The sequence below is a fragment of the Danaus plexippus genome, chromosome 27, assembly GCF_018135715.1.
Source record: "Danaus plexippus chromosome 27, MEX_DaPlex, whole genome shotgun sequence".
Lineage (NCBI taxonomy): Eukaryota > Metazoa > Arthropoda > Insecta > Lepidoptera > Nymphalidae > Danaus > Danaus plexippus.
Genome location: NC_083555.1, coordinates 3,607,900 through 3,624,568, shown reverse-complemented (window position 1 = coordinate 3,624,568; position 16,669 = coordinate 3,607,900). Strand labels below are relative to the sequence as shown.

General features: G+C 34.8%; 3 protein-coding genes across 9 annotated transcripts in view; 1 reads left to right on the top strand and 2 right to left on the bottom strand.

Annotated features, from left to right (window-relative positions):
* The window catches only part of LOC116775587 (serine/threonine-protein kinase MARK2-like), an 85,700-nt gene extending 84,298 nt beyond the window's left edge, over nt 1–1,402 (bottom strand). Inside the window, exon 1 of the mRNA XM_061525001.1 lies at nt 668–1,402. Within this exon, the coding sequence (XP_061380985.1) occupies nt 668–808 (141 nt within the window). The 5' untranslated portion in view covers nt 809–1,402. The remainder of the gene's footprint in view (nt 1–667) is intronic.
* Nucleotides 1,403–1,704: 302 nt separating this feature from the next.
* LOC116775614 (poly(A) polymerase type 3) lies at nt 1,705–12,995 on the top strand. 4 transcript variants are annotated; one of them, XR_009753244.1, is made up of 15 exons: nt 1,705–1,841; nt 2,913–3,122; nt 4,085–4,314; nt 5,406–5,513; nt 5,735–5,846; nt 6,025–6,183; nt 7,036–7,247; nt 7,503–7,623; nt 8,184–8,360; nt 9,220–9,327; nt 9,745–9,797; nt 10,265–10,426; nt 10,789–10,923; nt 11,182–11,481; nt 11,578–12,995. XR_009753244.1 is itself a non-coding variant. In XM_061525004.1 (14 exons), exons 2-14 carry the CDS (start codon nt 3,002–3,004, stop codon nt 11,329–11,331), a joined length of 1,848 nt encoding a protein of 615 aa, XP_061380988.1. In that variant the 5' UTR covers nt 1,705–1,841; nt 2,913–3,001; the 3' UTR covers nt 11,332–12,995. The 4 variants fall into 4 exon arrangements, 2 of the variants coding, with proteins under 2 accessions (XP_061380988.1, XP_061380989.1); XR_009753245.1 differs by having other exon boundaries at nt 11,182–11,510; XM_061525004.1 differs by having other exon boundaries at nt 11,182–12,995.
* On the bottom strand, nt 12,545–16,535 carry LOC116775705 (zinc finger protein 354C-like). Of its 4 annotated transcripts, none has more exons than XM_032668665.2 (8): nt 16,395–16,535; nt 16,110–16,313; nt 15,422–16,024; nt 14,997–15,337; nt 14,789–14,930; nt 14,227–14,364; nt 13,717–13,878; nt 12,545–13,084 (listed from the first exon to the last, which is right to left on the bottom strand). In XM_032668665.2, the coding sequence occupies exons 2-8, from the start codon at nt 16,293–16,295 to the stop codon at nt 13,082–13,084; spliced, it is 1,575 nt and encodes a 524-aa protein (XP_032524556.2). In that variant the 5' UTR covers nt 16,296–16,313; nt 16,395–16,535; the 3' UTR covers nt 12,545–13,081. The 4 variants fall into 4 exon arrangements, with proteins under 4 accessions (XP_032524556.2, XP_032524557.2, XP_061380990.1 ...); XM_032668666.2 differs by having other exon boundaries at nt 14,789–14,927; nt 16,395–16,534; XM_061525006.1 differs by having other exon boundaries at nt 16,110–16,301; nt 16,395–16,481.
* Nucleotides 16,536–16,669: the final 134 nt, after the last annotated feature.

The following is a 16,669-nucleotide window of genomic DNA, read 5'->3' as shown; positions in this document are numbered from 1 at the left end:
CTTGTTATAACATACAGGATATATAGTATAATTATTTTTTTTAATTTTTAATTAAACGCTTTTAAATGGACTTAGTCATATATTATTCAGATTAAATAGACCGACTACTATCATTTATGTGTACAAGGGTTAAGTGACTATGGTTTATGATATAAAAAAAATTACATTGAACTTATACTCATATTGAGATTAAATAATTAATTAAAAAAATCAATTTACTATGGGATTAAAATATAATTAAAGTTAAAAATGTACATGTAATATATTTAAGTATATTACTGCTGTAAGGTATGTACAGATATGAAAGTAATAATATTTATTTTATATAATTAATAATTTTTTTACTTGATACTAAGCAGGTCTAGAGTATAGTGGATTTTAGAAAGAGTACTTTCTACGTTTAGATACAATTCATGAATTACAATAACGGCCTACATACGCTCTTTTGATACATTTTCAGCAGTTAAAATTATTTTCTACTTAACTATCATATGATAAAAATATTTACCAAGAAATTTTACTTAATTTAATGTTAGATATAAACAGGTCTGTTTAGAGCAAATTAGATTGTAAAATGTTGGACGTTTAATTTATTAATAGTTAAATTATTCTCGCTCTTTAGCAGGCCAGCCAAGTTTTCTAACAAGACAGATGTTGAATCACTTACCTTGAATATGGGTCGAGGGTGCCTCGGCTGCGAGGGCGGTGCTGTAGTCGTCGTGGTTGCTGGAGCCGGGGCAGCCGTCACGTGGTCCGCTGGCAGAGACTCCGGCACAGTCTGCAGCGTAGGCCGCATTGTAGTCGACATCTTCCCTTCAATTCCAGTTCACTACACCTCTGGATAGAACAGCCTCTCCTAGCATCCTCTGAGGCCCTTCGCCGTGCCCTCACCGGCCCAGCCTCAGGCCTCACCACTTGCCGTCAAACCGATACGACACAACTACGCCCATCTAACCGCATCTTCGCCCGTAGAAATACATAACGATATTTTTACTAACAGCTCGGACACAATATCGATATCTGATTCACTTTCACGTATATGCTAACGATCGTCGAGATTGAAAACGGAAATAGACTAGCAAAAAACTATTAGAAAGCTTACAGTATCTTCTGTCACATAAACACTACTAAAGAATTCGGCGTTTCGGGTATACAATGTCGCATCAATCGATGACTTTAACGCGAACCCGTTCTATAAATATTACTATATTATACAGTGCTCGAAGGGTTATCTATTTTATAACAAAATTACAAAGGCTATTCACTTAACTCCGCTAAAAGTCCTATAATTCTTGAATCCACTCTCAAGATGGCGGATTTTACCTACTCCTCGTAAATGGGCACAAGGCTGACACGAAAACATCAACCGGCTCTCTATCAATCCCTTTCTTTTGGTACTATGTGAAATGAGATAGTTGTATGTGAGCAACTCCAACCGAATTATAAAATACGTCGCGATACGTCACACAAAAACCTGCCAATGAAGCATGCGCAAAAGTAACGATGAAAAGAACATATCTTGAACGCATCCCAAATACATAAAACGCCTTTAAGATTAAAAGTTACACAAATTATAAAAGGTTTTTCATTATTTTATAAAATAACCCTTCCTGCTTTAAATCATGAATGTAAAACAATACCTTACTCGATTAAAAAACCTAGCAAAAAAATTCACTTACTATGGTAACACTTTTAAACGCCATTTATTAAAAATGGCTGCCTTGTTGTTGGCGACTGTTGGGCGCTTGTTTGCAAATTAATGTTTGTTTCTTTTTAATAACATGAGTGTGGTCATTAGTTCAGAAGTATCGGTAAAATTAAGTTTATAAATAAGTGATTTGGTGAGTGTTAATTGATATCAGTGCTTCTATTCCTTTAGTGAATTCGTTAACGTAATAGGTAATGGCAACGTGAGTTTTAATGCGCGAATAAATGGCCATGTTATTTCTTTATGTAAGAAAAAGTTTTTATTAAAGTCTTAGGAAAATTTCTTAAAACGAACTTGGTAGTTTATCTTGATGAAACATTAATGTAGCTACGTATGTGACCTTAGCACTTCACAAAGAACAATATACTATACAAACCGCTACGCATTGCCACGATTTATTGTGTATAACATCGAAGGTTTTCTTAATAGTTAATATCATCGTCGATAATATTGTTTGTTTTTTCTAATGTATACAGAAATATGTCCATAAACAATGAACGTAGTTTAATAATAGAATGGGTGAATGAACCACAAGATTTCTTTAAAGTTTAAACTTATACTATTATTCTAGCTTGGTCTACATTATTTTAGTAGTTTTTTAATCAACAAGTTATATTCTTAAAAGTATAAATAACTCTTTTACTTATCTAACTACTAGACTGGACAGTTTATTTCAAAAACGCCTCATCATAGCCTTCTTTGTTATTTTCAATCCAAGGTTTTTAAATTTATTTCCCCTCATGGCGTATTCGTGTCACTTTTCAATGTCACTTATTCCAGCTGATTAATAAATGAGGAAAAATACAATATACTTTATTTTTCTTAATTACTGTTAAATTAAAAACATTTTTTTATATATCAATATATAATCGTGATTATATACATATATGTTCTGTTAACATAGTAACTAAAGCAGTTCTATATGTAATATATGCACTATCAATATATCATAATATAATATTTTTCACAAAATTTTCTATAACTTATTTTTTAAATTCACATAAACCTGATTGTACATACAATTTTCTAGCAAATTCAAACATAACATTATCAAAATTGTCATTACTGATAACAACTTGTAAGAAAACAACTAACATAAAATATTATCTGAACTATAATACAAATAATATATTTATAAACTACAAAAGGAATGTTTTGTTTGACTAAATTGTATAAAATTTAACTAAACTCATTCATGTTACAGACAAGGCGCTAGCTGTATAGCAGAGCATTTAGGCGGCCCAAATGACATAAGCCCACCATACGATTAATATAGATAATAAGATATTCAAGATGTGGCCGGCATCTCAATATTCGCATACAAATCACCAGGCCAACGCCTCCAAGTCCAATGAACACCAAAATCAACAGAACCTGAAGACGCTCGGCATGACTTCAGCTATTTCTATGGCAGGTAATATCTATGGGATGCTGTCTATATAATGACTAATGACTAGAGACAAACTAAATGTTTAGCTAAGACTCATATAATTATATTTTTTCACATGATCAAACAAACTGCTATATGCATATGCATACTGCTATATGCATAATTTAGATGGAAAGTTTATTGTATTAAAAAACATTGTCAGCTTTAAATATACGAATAAAGCTAACGACATACAAGGAGATGGTTTTTTATACAGTACAAACTCATACTTTATTAACTATAACATGTATACAAGCCTTATTACTATTTATGTCTTATCTAAATATTGTATACGGCATTATTATTATTCTAGTTGCACTTTCATCTTGTAGTCTCTTATGATAACTTGCTGAAAAATTTACATTGCTATATTCAAATTGCCCTACGGAATGTATACTAATTTTTTCATATAGTAAAAATAAAAAGGTACTTATTTGCAGAGATATTTATATATATTTATGATCTATACTAAGAATAATACGCACAATTGTTATGAGTTGAGAATTTCATAATTGCCTTACTAGATCCTGAAAACTTCAAAATTGTGTTCAAAGCAAATTTTATCTATTTTTAACCGACTTGAAAAAGGATGTATGCTTCTGATATGAGAATTAGTAACAGAGCCATCTGTGTTTGTGATTTCATACCAAAACTGTCAGAAAGAATGAGATCTAAGACTTTCGCAAGTGTACATACATGATGCGTATTTTATTACTTTTATAAACTACGTACTCCCGAAGTTTCGGTTACTTTGCAGCAGCCTTGATCACGGGCAGACGAGATGTCATTCACATACGCGTAGCAATCCGAGTAATATCAGTTTGTGAGAAAGAAGTTGCTTATCGAAGGCTTATATACTGTTATAACCATAACACACACACACACACACATACGAATAGTCTAGGTATATAATATTAAAAATGTTCAGCACGTAATATGCTCGACAGGTCCGAAACCCATCGACATTGAGAAGACAAATGAGCTCAAGGAATCCCTGGTGCCGTTTGGTGTGTTTGAATCCGAGGCTGAGATGCATCACAGGATGGAGGTGCTCGGATCCTTACATCGGCTGGTCAGGCAGTGGATAAGAGACGAATCCTTGAGGAAGAACATGCCACCCAGCGTAGCTGACACAGTCGGAGGCAATATATATACATTCGGATCATACAGGCTCGGGGTGATTAATATTTATTCTACATACATACAAATAATTAATAGTTATATATATATATATATATATATATACACATAAGGATATTTTTAAACAATAATTCAGTTAAATATTAAAGGTGTGACAAAACATGTACATTGTTTATAATATGACCGGGTCATGTAATACATTAACTTTACCAGAACAAAAACAATAGGATAACATAATTCTGTTAATATTATCTCGAAGGTTTGTCTATAATTAATTTATAAGAATAAATAACCAATAAATACAGGATAGGCGAGGCTTGTCATACTTTTATTTATCTGTAAATCTCTAATGGATGTCTTAAAGTTATTAAGCGAGATAGATTTGTATGAAAAAATATATTTTAGCTTACACATCAATATTCCTATACAGACTGAATTATTAAGGTTTTTTTTTATCTCGATTACGACTGAATTCGGAGTCCGAACTGTTAGATATTCATCCGCAATTAAATACGAAGAATGTATGCAGTTACGACATCTCGGTCCCTCTTATTGTGATCAGCAGAACAGATGAAGTGGCTGTCAGTTAGTCTTGTTACGTGTCACATCCTAACAAAATATTTTTAATTTTCCTGCAAACTGCTCTAGGCTGAGCTGAATGTGCCAAAATAATATTTAGCTCTGGCAATGTGATAGATGTGGAATGTTATACGTGTTAGACAATTTCCAGCCATATTCCACATAGTTATAAGGACGTGTTTCAGCCGATACCTGTTCCTGTCTTGTAATTTACACCCGGTATGTCTCGTCTTCACGAAAGTTGTGCTGTTTGTCAAGCAGGTTGGAATGACGGACTTCGACGCGCACCCTTATTTTTAAAATTGAATTTTTATTATGATTTCTATACAAAAAATATACTCAGATAACTTTCTACAGGAACATTATTTCATATTAAGGAATAAAAACATAACGCAATATTACAATCGATTGGCGAGTGTTCAAAGTGTTATGAGATTGAAAAATGTGAGAGAAGTACATAAATATGTCACCCGCCATGTCATCCTCGAGCGGTGTGGTGGATTGAGCTAAAATATTTTTCATATCAGTGTTACGTGTCATATCCTCCAGGTGCACCACCGAGGCGCGGATATTGACGCCTTGTGCGTGGCTCCAAGACATATCGACCGGTCGGACTACTTCCAGTCATTCTACGAACTGCTCAAGGAACAACCTCAAGTGAGAACACACACACATACACACACACACACACACGCTGAAAGATAGTGAAAGATGATGAGGCACAACACAGTCACACTAATTAGTGTTTTAATATTAATTTTATTGATCTTTATAGCATTCCGATTGTCTGTTATAACTTATATGTACATGAATTCTTTCAATTTCAATATATAATATTAACAACCAATATATATACATGTTTGTGTGTACGTCTGCAGGTGAAAGATCTCCGAGCTGTGGAGGACGCGTTCGTGCCCGTCATTAAGATGAACTTTGACGGTATCGAAATAGATCTGTTGTTTGCCAGACTAGCTCTCAAGGAAATACCAGGTACGACCTTTGACACTAAATTTAAATAAATACATATATACAAGAGTTTATTAAAAAGTTACTTATTTTATATGATGATGAGCTGTAATTGATAAATCATAAAGCTCAAGATCTTTCAGCATTTATTTACAATGTTTATCTTGTTTCGTTGAACTCAATTGACGTCCTTCGTGTCCAGATTCCTTCGACCTCCGAGACGACATGCTCCTCAAGAACCTGGACCAGAAGTGCGTGAGGTCGCTGAACGGGTGTAGAGTCACCGATGAAATACTGAGATTGGTCCCCGATATAAATACCTTTAGACTCACCTTGAGGGCTATCAAGCTGTGGGCCAAACGTAAGTGATTTACGTTGACTTATAGAATAACAAATGCTCAGTTGTATCTTCGCTATTTGAGAACATACGCTCCGTGTTGAACACACTTTACGTGTCAGATACTAAAACATAGCATTTATTTATAGTTAATTTAGAATAAATAGTATATGCAAAGAACTTCCGAAGGCCAAAGGCTCGCTGAAGCCCCTCCATTCAAAAAATTAATTGTTCGTACTTATTTTAAACATAATTATGATGGACACGTATGAGAAGCAATATAAGATCCCAGAGGATATTTGTGAGTCGGCCTCTAGACCAGACATATTTCCGTATTCTCGAACTTTAGAGCGCGTTGTGTTATTAGAGCTGACGGTTCCTTGGGAAACCAACATCCCCAAAGACCATGCCAACAAGGTCAACAAATATTACGAGCTCACTAAGAATATGTTCGTTGTAAATTTGTATGCGGTAGAAGTAGGAGCGAGAGGTATAACAGCCCAATCTCTATACAACCTGCTGAAAGACTTAGGCCTGCCAAGAACTAACATCAGTTCATTCTTGGAACGTGCGTCGAAGCCAGCCCTAGTGGGTTCTTATCCAATTTGGTTAGATAGAGAGAGGAGCTTGGATGGTGGAAATGAGCTTTTAATGCGCGTTAGATAGGGGCCCTTAAACCTACACCTGGGTCGCAAGTCCCAGGCACTGTTGAAGCTACTCTCCCTGCAACGGTGGACCCGGCACTCGGCACCATAGAATGCTGAGAGGTTTCGTCTCTATATTTAAATTTATATCAATGCGTATTATCGCTATCACTTATATAATTTAGGAGAAAAATCATATACTAACATATTGTAACATATATCCTCCTTCCAGGGCATGGAATATATTCTAATACCCTGGGTTACCTCGGCGGAGTGTCCTGGGCCATGCTAGTGGCGCGAACCTGTCAGTTGTATCCCAATGCGTTACCAGCTACATTACTACACAAGTTCTTCCTCGTCTTCAGCCAGTGGAAGTGGCCGCAGCCAGTACTCCTCAAACCACCGGACTCGGTCAATCTGGGTTTCCCCGTTTGGGATCCGAGGGTGAGAATCCAGCTTTATATATGTCGCTTTTAATGTGAACTAAGTCTAAGGCTAGCCTTTTATCGGCTATCGATCTATAATAGCAGAAAATACATGTGTTTATGCTTTCCCTAAATATTTCATATATACAATAGTTCGCTATAACGCGTGAGAATATCACTTTCAGAAATAAATCATGACAGATTTATAGCAGCTATACTCTAGGACCCGCAAACAATCACATGCTAATAACAAACGAGTCCGCTGTGTCCGCAGGTTAACATGTCGGATCGCTACCACCTGATGCCCATCATAACACCGGCTTACCCACAACAGAACTCCACGTTCAATGTGTCGTCATCCACGAGGACGGTCATCATGGAGGAGTTCAGGCTGGGTCAGTAACCGACTGTATATAACTGGCGACCACCCGCGACTCTGTCTGCGTGAGAAAAAAATATATGAAAATACTTTTAAAACCTGTCTCAGACTGTGCGTGATAACGTGCGTGATAAGCGTAATTTCTGTACCAGGAGAAAAGATCTAAGTCACTCCTTGTTACAATAGTTACCTGCCGATAAAAGCTCCATCAAAAGCGGTCCAGCCATTTCAGAAATTAGCCGGAACAAACTGACAGACAGACCAAAATAAAAAAAAATGTTTTGTACACTGTATACATCAGATGCATGTATCAAAAAATGGTTATTTCAATATCACAAACAGACGCACTAATTTCATCTACACGTATGGATGGATATAATCTCGCGGGTCCAGTATTTAATAAAATTATTATCTTATATTATTTACTCTGCGCGGAGCACGTATTTTGTAATATCCATATTAATGAAATAAATTTTTTTTTTTTTCAACCGTAACAAACAAAAAAAATTGTTTTGGTAATATTCAAAAATCTGTTATTACATTATATATATTTTTTTTATTATATACATTTTCCAGGTCTTGCTATAACTGATGAGATAATGCTCGGAAAGTGTGGCTGGGAACGGTTGTTTGAAGCTGCAAATTTCTTCTCCCGCTACAAACACTTCATAGTACTGCTTGCGTCATCGGCTAACACCCTGGATCAGCTGCCCTGGTGCGGGCTGGTCGAGAGCAAGATACGACACCTCATCAGTTAGTCAATTATTACTGATATATATAAAACACCATTATATTTCATATTCGTTATATAGATTTAAATTTAACTATTTAGCTTAAATTAGAAAAAAATTGCCTTACTTTAAACAATTACAACCATAGCATATGTCGGAGTAAGATCCAAACTGTGGGTTTTATGAAGAGTGACGTCAGCGTAACAGACGTCACCAATGCCTATATTCTTGAATGTCGTCAAGATCTCAGACTCTTGAAGGTAACCCTATATGCGGTTTGACGAACCCCTCACTTCGAAGAGGTCCGTACCCTGCAACGGCTCGGGCGAGACTATCAGTAATGAGTACTCTCGCCTCTATACCAACATTGTTGTGACTTCACTCGCACAGGCGGCTCCGCAGGTCATGCGGGCGACACCTGATAATTACAACTACCCTCAATTATTAGCTATTCAAATAATAACCATTGCGCCGACATATATCTGGTTGTAATTTACTGATTAATTATTAAAAATAAATTAATATTTTTAAACATTTTCTATATAGAAATTTTACTATACAATGAATTTTCTAGAATATTTAAATCTATGTAACAATCACACAAAATTCAAAAGTACATACTAAGTTACATAATAGGTCTTAGATATTCAATATCAGTTGTAGGAATCTATTTTGTTTAAACCGTGCATTTTTCAATGTACACTGCATTCGTATAAGTTATAGTTAAGTTTACTGTATATATCACAGTACTATACTTATTATACCTTAGTATATCTTATATAAATACAATGCATATTTAAAAATGTATGGAGTGTAAGTAAATAATAATGATCTCATATAATATATATAGATCAGATAATGTATATAATATTTCTCCACAGCCACACTGGAACGAAACCAGCATATAACCATTGCTCATGTGAATCCGGAGTGTTACAACTCCGTGCCTCTCAATACTAACAACGGACATCCGCTCGCCTTACCTCCAGGTAATTTACTATAACACATATGCTTAGGTAATAAATATATAACATGTATATTATTAACTTGGAGAGAAGCTAAAGTTACCTAAACACTGATAATTTAATAAAATTTTTAGTGATGATTATATGAGAGCCAACGAAACAATATAAATTTCAATAACACACTGACATTAAGTTGGAACCTATTCTATTAACATTATATATATACTTTCTTAATTAATTACGAAATAATTAAATTATAAGCCAATAAGTTTTGAAAATGAACAGACAAAATTATGTCACATATATATAATAGTCACGAAGTAAATAATATAACTGTTAACTTGTAATCCTGACCCGCTCACCCGCTCGGATGTATGGTAAGGAAATGCTTGACTATAACTTTGTAAGTAACTTGTAATCATAATAATTTTATATCAATAGGTACACCAGTACAAACAGAGGAACACGGCGCCGCTGAAGTTAAAAATGATAAGGTGAGTTATACATAGTCTGTGTGTGCTGGTAGGTCGTTGATTAAAAAACACAGTATACTGAATGTAAGTAATATATGTGATCTGTAGTTTTAATAAAACAATGCTTAAAGTAAATATGGAATTAGCAATAATGTTCTCATATGCACATAAAACCAAGAAAATTTCTCTAAACCGTTTATTGCAAATTATATTTAGTACATAAAAAAATTGTATACAGATATATGTTGTTAATTTATTATGTATAGTAATAAATAACATTGTATTGTCGGTGTGTAACATTTTTTTTTTCTTCAACATACTCATACAAGACATATGAATCTCGTTATTCTTTTTTAAACCTTCTGTCTGTATGTTTGTTCCGGCTAATCTCATAATGGCTGTACTGAATCTCACTCGGGTATAGCATTTTTAATAAGGAATGGCTGAGGTTATATATATATATATATATAAACGTATATATTTTCCAGGGCGAGATAGTGGCAAACGTCTGCTCAATGTGGTTCATAGGTCTGGTGTTTGACAAGACCAATGTCAATGTTGACCTCACATATGATATATCGTCATTCACAAAGGCCGTACACTACCAGGCCGAGAACACTAATGTACTTAGAGAGGGAATGACTATAGAGGTATATGTTGTTTTATTATTAAATTTAACATTTATTAGTTAATGTGAATCATAGATTAAAAATATATTTGCATTTGTCTATAGATATTTAAATACAAAGAGATTAGTTTGATCAGCTTCCTAACTATATATTAGATTTAAATATCAAAATTTAATTTTATAGTAGATATATGAAATGGCTGAACAGTTTTTGATGACACTCTCATTGGCAAATAACTGATGTCAGGCATAACTTTCATTTTGCAAATTGAATTTGTTTTTATTTGCGGCTAGTGTATATAAGTTGTTTTATACTATTGGTTGAAAGGTATGATTTACTTCTAGCAGCTTATGAGACACAGAGTAATGATGATATGTCCCCAGGCTCGTCATGTTCGTCGTAAGCAACTTCATCAATACCTGTCTCCGTCACTACTAAGGAGAGAAAAAGTTAACAAGAGAAAGAATGAAACACTCGCTGTTCATACAAAGAAGGCTAAGAGGGTATCGGAAAGCAGTGTGAGTATACTACAAATTCATACAAACAATAAAAACTTTTAACTTTCTGTATTTAGTTTGGTGTAAACGTCTGGTAATGTTTGTAACGTCTTTGTAAACGTCTGATAAAGAGAAATTTTTTAATGTGCATTTGAATTTTTTATATAACCCATTTTTATAGTAATAATATTTGTATCTTAATGGTCATCAAGTAGAACAGGAGAAAAATGAATTACCATCTACCTGTTACTAAAATTGGGGAACTTGGCTTTGTTTCAGGCGGATGAGGTGAGCGTGCTATCGTACACCGAGGACTCGAACTCGTCTAACATGTATGAAGTGAACGTACAGAACGGCGCGCATCAAGAACAGAAGACGAGCGAGAAGGTCGACAGGGGGTCCAGCTCGAGCGGCATAGCGTGCACGTAGCACTACGAGGAGTGGCGGCGCCGGTTCATATACGGACCCACCGGCCACAAACACAGGCGACTGTGAACTGACAGTGACAGTGACGGGTGACAGGTGACAAGTGCTAGTGATAAGTGTGACGTGCGGATAGTGATGTGACGGCCGATGTAGGTAAGTCGATAGTTGGCCGGGTCACGGAGGTGCGTATGGTTTGTGTTGTTGGTTGCGACACGTGTATCGATACTCGTTGATGTTGTCTCGTTTCAGGTCGGCCCTCGACGGCGGACACGTGAGTCGGTTCGAACGATAGTTAGGTTGTAGTGGCGTTCGCGAGGAAACTATTTAGACTTCGGACGCAGCTCCTTTTATAAATTGTATAATTGTAAATTTTAATCTTTTATGGCAGAGATATATTTGGAGAGTTTTATAATTATGGATATCTAGTTTATACGAAGTTTTTCATGGAGTACCATAGGACATTTTCACAGGATGTAAATAGGTTTCTTGCAAACGCCTATGTAGTACAAAGTGGAAGAAACTATTAGTGAATTATAACAAATAATTGGACAGTGTGTTTACTACCTTATTATACTTTCGCCCCGAAACCACCTTTTTATATACTCGTACTTCTTCTACTTAAGGATTTATTCACACTATTCCAACTATCATAGCAAATGTTTACTATAAATTACTTAAATAAGAATATCGCATCATTCTTTTTGGTTTCATAATTTAATTAAAGTTCTCTTCCAAGTTCTGTTACTATCTTAATTTCAATGTATATATAAATATATATATTAACCTTGCTCTACAAATATCAAACGAGGTATGGCTCTACAGTTCTTCTTAGTTTTGAATCACTAATTTTCATATAAAAGAATCGTTCATTAAGTTCATCGTTTTATGTGGAAAGTTAATTTAAGTATATGATAGGGTAATATTGGCAATGTTGCCAGTTTAAGAACTATTGACAGATGATTGTGTTTCTTATTGTGACAGTGTTCCAAAAAGAATGGATGCCAACTCACCGAGTAGAACAAATTATATGTATTTTGGGATAATGAGGATAAAACTATACATATGTTGTGATTTAATTCTTAATCTACAATTTTATAATGATATAATCATCCGACCGCACTGAATCTGAATATTAATAAAAGTCCGTTTCTGAGATTCAATGTAAAAATGCGATTTTAATAACTTTCATATATTCCATATTAATATTTTGTCCATAGTGTTTGGAAAATTGGCAATTCTATGTTATTTTAGGTCTGTGGTCAAACAATACTTCACCGTTTCATTAGTAACCTCAATGTCTCCTGTTAGCCTTGGGACACATTTTACAAGACATTTAACGTAATACATCTCTGTACTGTCATACATACAATGAGTACTTTCATTAGAATTTTGGTTTTTGATAAATTATTATGTCAATGACTGTCGAGGATGATTAAAACAATATAAAATGCTGATTGAGACGTTTTAATTAAAAATCACACAGCGAAAGGCGAAAGTGAATGTCGACAAACTTGATTCCACATAGCTCCTAAGGATCTTTAGTTTATTCTAAGAACCCACTTAATGTAAGTTGTATATATTAATAGCCAATTCATTATAACTATATATATAAAAATACGATACAAAAAAAATATTAAAAAAATTAATAAAATATATATACAAGGGGTTAGAGTTGTTTTGTTTTTAATACACCCTTTATAATGTTTAAGCTGTCACTCAATGGACGTCGCCCATACTGCGATCCTCCAAAATGTCACTGAAACAAAAAAAATATACATTTTTATTTAAAAAAAACTTCATGAATCAAAATCTATGCATATAACAATGTTAAGTTGCTTTGTGTATGCTTCAAAATACTCAAAATGTTCTGCATCGATTCAGCTGAAGTTTTGACACGCTGCACAACAGGCTTCAAGGATTGTTTTTATCTCTTTTTCACGATACTAACATACACCTTAGTGCGCCATTAACCAGCCAAAACTCTGCCACGGCACACGACTTACAGTAACAAAATTAATGAACAGAGGAAGCGACGATTTTAACGGGGCCTTTCAAACGTGAAGATGTCCTCGTTCCTCGAATCCCCGTGATCCCGAGCGATACACCGTTTCAATTTAAAAGATTGCAATTCCTAATTCGATTGGCTTTCGCGGTCACGGTTAACAGAGCTCAAGGACAACTTTACAAACGTGCGTCCAGATTTGGATGTGGATTGCACTCCACACGGACAATTGCATGTTGCGTGTTTCCGTGTTGGAAACCAGATAGAATCTGTATCTAAAAATATGTAGCCACAAGTACGGAAAACATAAACTTCAATAAATGGTATTCCGTCCGCTGCCGTCCATCTGTCACCCACACGAGCACAGCGAACAAACATATAAATACCCATTTCTTGGCGAGCACAGGCTGGTTCTGTGTGGACTGCAGCTCAAACAGCTCATTTTGTATGGACACGCTCAGCTCCTGGATGGGAACGCGTTCAGTCTTCCAGAACACCTTCTGATACTTGCTGGTGCGATTACGACGCTTGTGAGTTTTCAGATGTACCTGAAACATTATTATACGTGAAGAGAGACTAACAAATTGATTTGTATGATTACATAGGAATAGTTTAGAAAAAATATATATCTTTAGTAGTTAAGCGACGGAAGCCATACTGGCGACCCGGGTCATTCATCTGTGGAGAAGATTTTGGCAACCGATGGTCTTATTGAGTCGAGGTTATTTGTCCGATTTGATGTGGGGTGGTTTGTATCAAAAAACTATTAGATCGCACAACTAATTTCTATTTCAGTGCTGGAAAATGCAACCCACGGGCGTCTTCTGGTATGATATTTTCAAAACTAACTCTGTGTCTAACCTATAACGATACCATACACATATTATTCGACATACCTTCTTAACGTGGGTGTTGACCATCGACCTTAGATGGAACAGCGCCGGACAGAGCGGGCAGCGGCGCGCGGGGGCTGTGTGGGCGCACACCGAGTGCTGGTTACGGCGGTTCAGGGAAACGAACCCGCGGCCGCACACCTGACGTATAGGAACAGTGTTAACACACACACACACCATTTAGATATTATAATACGTCTAAAGTTATATATAACTTGAATATCAAGCAGTTCCAAACAGATTTATAAACATGCCAAAATATACCTTTGATTTTTTATGTTTAAAATGTACTTAATTGGTCTATAAGTAAATATTATGTCATTTTATTTAGATTCAAAAAGATATTCATATATATGATTTTTTATTTATAAATAAGATTTGGTATTTTTTGTTGCTAGCTTTATGTATTGTATGGAAATAACGTTTAATTAACCCGTTGTATAAAATTTTATATGTTGCTCATTAACATACAGAATCTCATAAATTTGAGAGATTTATTAATTTAATTATTGAAAATTTACATCAAAAAAGTAGATGGGTTGTATTGTAATATATTCAGCCTCACCTCACAAACATACGGCCTTTCGTTAGTGTGAAGTCGTTCATGCCACAGAAGAGCCCTCTCATCAACAAAGTCTCGGTTACAGGTAGGGCAGGTGTACTTGCGTTTCTTCTTTGTTTCTTGCTTTACTTTAACTGCATTTCTACTAAAAGAATTTTAATGAGTACTTGGTTATAACTTCACATTACTAGAAACTAGCTACGGTACTAACTTCGAATCATTGTTAGCTTCATGTTTCTTAATATGCGTTTCGAAACTCAATTCCCCTTTGTACATCTTGCCGCAGTAATAACACGTGTATTTTTTTACATGTTTCTTCTCCTTATGATCTTTTAAATCGTCCTCACTGACCAACATGAGGCCACAGTATTCGCAAATATGAAGTCCGTCGGATTGGCTCTTGGTTTTCATTTCTTCGTGCCATTTGAAATGTTTTATGATTGTGTTACGTTTCTTAAACACCATGTTGCAGATGGCGCATGTGTGTATACCTGTGTGAGTTTGCAGGTGATTATTATATTCCTGTTCATCTTCTATAATAGCTTGGCAGATCTAGAAGGATAAAACTTTTTTTATACAAATTAAATATTAATTAATTTGATTATTTTCATGTATTATGTATAGTATATATAATACCTTACAAACAAAAAGGTCAACACCGTGTTCCTCTTTCATGTGTTCTTTAAGTTTCCTTACAAATCTATATCTAACGGGACAACGACTGCATATTTTATATTCCATTGGCTCCCGTTTCCTTTTTCTCTTCTTCATCATCTTCCGTTCCGGCTCATTATCGAAGTCTATACTCAGATCTTTTTCTCCGTCCAGTGTGAGTAATGATCCATCTCTTTGCGGCTTAAAAAATGTCGGCACCCCATCATCCATCACAATAACTATGTTCCCTTCATCTATATCTTCTGATTTGACACAATCTACACCACCATCAGTTGTACCATTTCCTCCGTTAACTATAGGCTTTTCGTGAAGAACACTTTTAAATGGAAATTTACTAATATCAAAATCGTAATCCGTATCAACTGTTATGACTGGCAATGGTATGCATAGAGAGTCCACAGACATATTCTCCGGGTAGTCTATTGAATTAACGTGATTTTCCAATTCGTTAACATAGAACTCTAGAATCTGATTACTTCTTTGAGTGAGAAGGTAAAATTTGTAAGCCTCAGAGGCACTAATAAAACAATTTGCACATACTCTGTAGTTGTCCACATGCGAAATCTGGAATATAACTTAATTATTATACAAAAACCATTATTTTTATGTGGTTTTAAATTGACAAAATGCCAAACACTGTAAATCTCACCTTTATTTGACAGACCGTGTTTAATACATCAGCCACACAGTATTCGTTGTTTTCTTTACAAATATTTGTGAAAATATCCTCATAGAGATCATTTAATGGCAATAAACATATACGACAAAGATTTTCCGCCAGCGTACCGTTAACAATATGTTTTACAAGATTTTGTAAATTGACTGCCTTTGCCATTTTATCCTGAAAATCTCACTATTTAATTTATAGAAATGAAGTTGCATTTTTATTTAAAGATTTTTTGAACACTAATAATCAACACAATTTCGATTTTACCTCTGAAGTAGAATATACTACTGATGCGTTCTTGAAACACGATTTTGCGGTTCATTCAGTATTTTTAGACGCCATTTTGTTTTTTTTATATCCCAACTTTCTTTTTGGTCAAAATTAACAATTAATTCATTGAATGTTTAAAAATAACTAAATGGTAATTTGTTATTTCGTCACATAACCATTATGATAGAATAAATTAACAATTTCTAAATAATCGAGATTCAAATCAATTGTCTCAGGAAGCAAATATTTTGTAAACTTAAACATGCTATTGA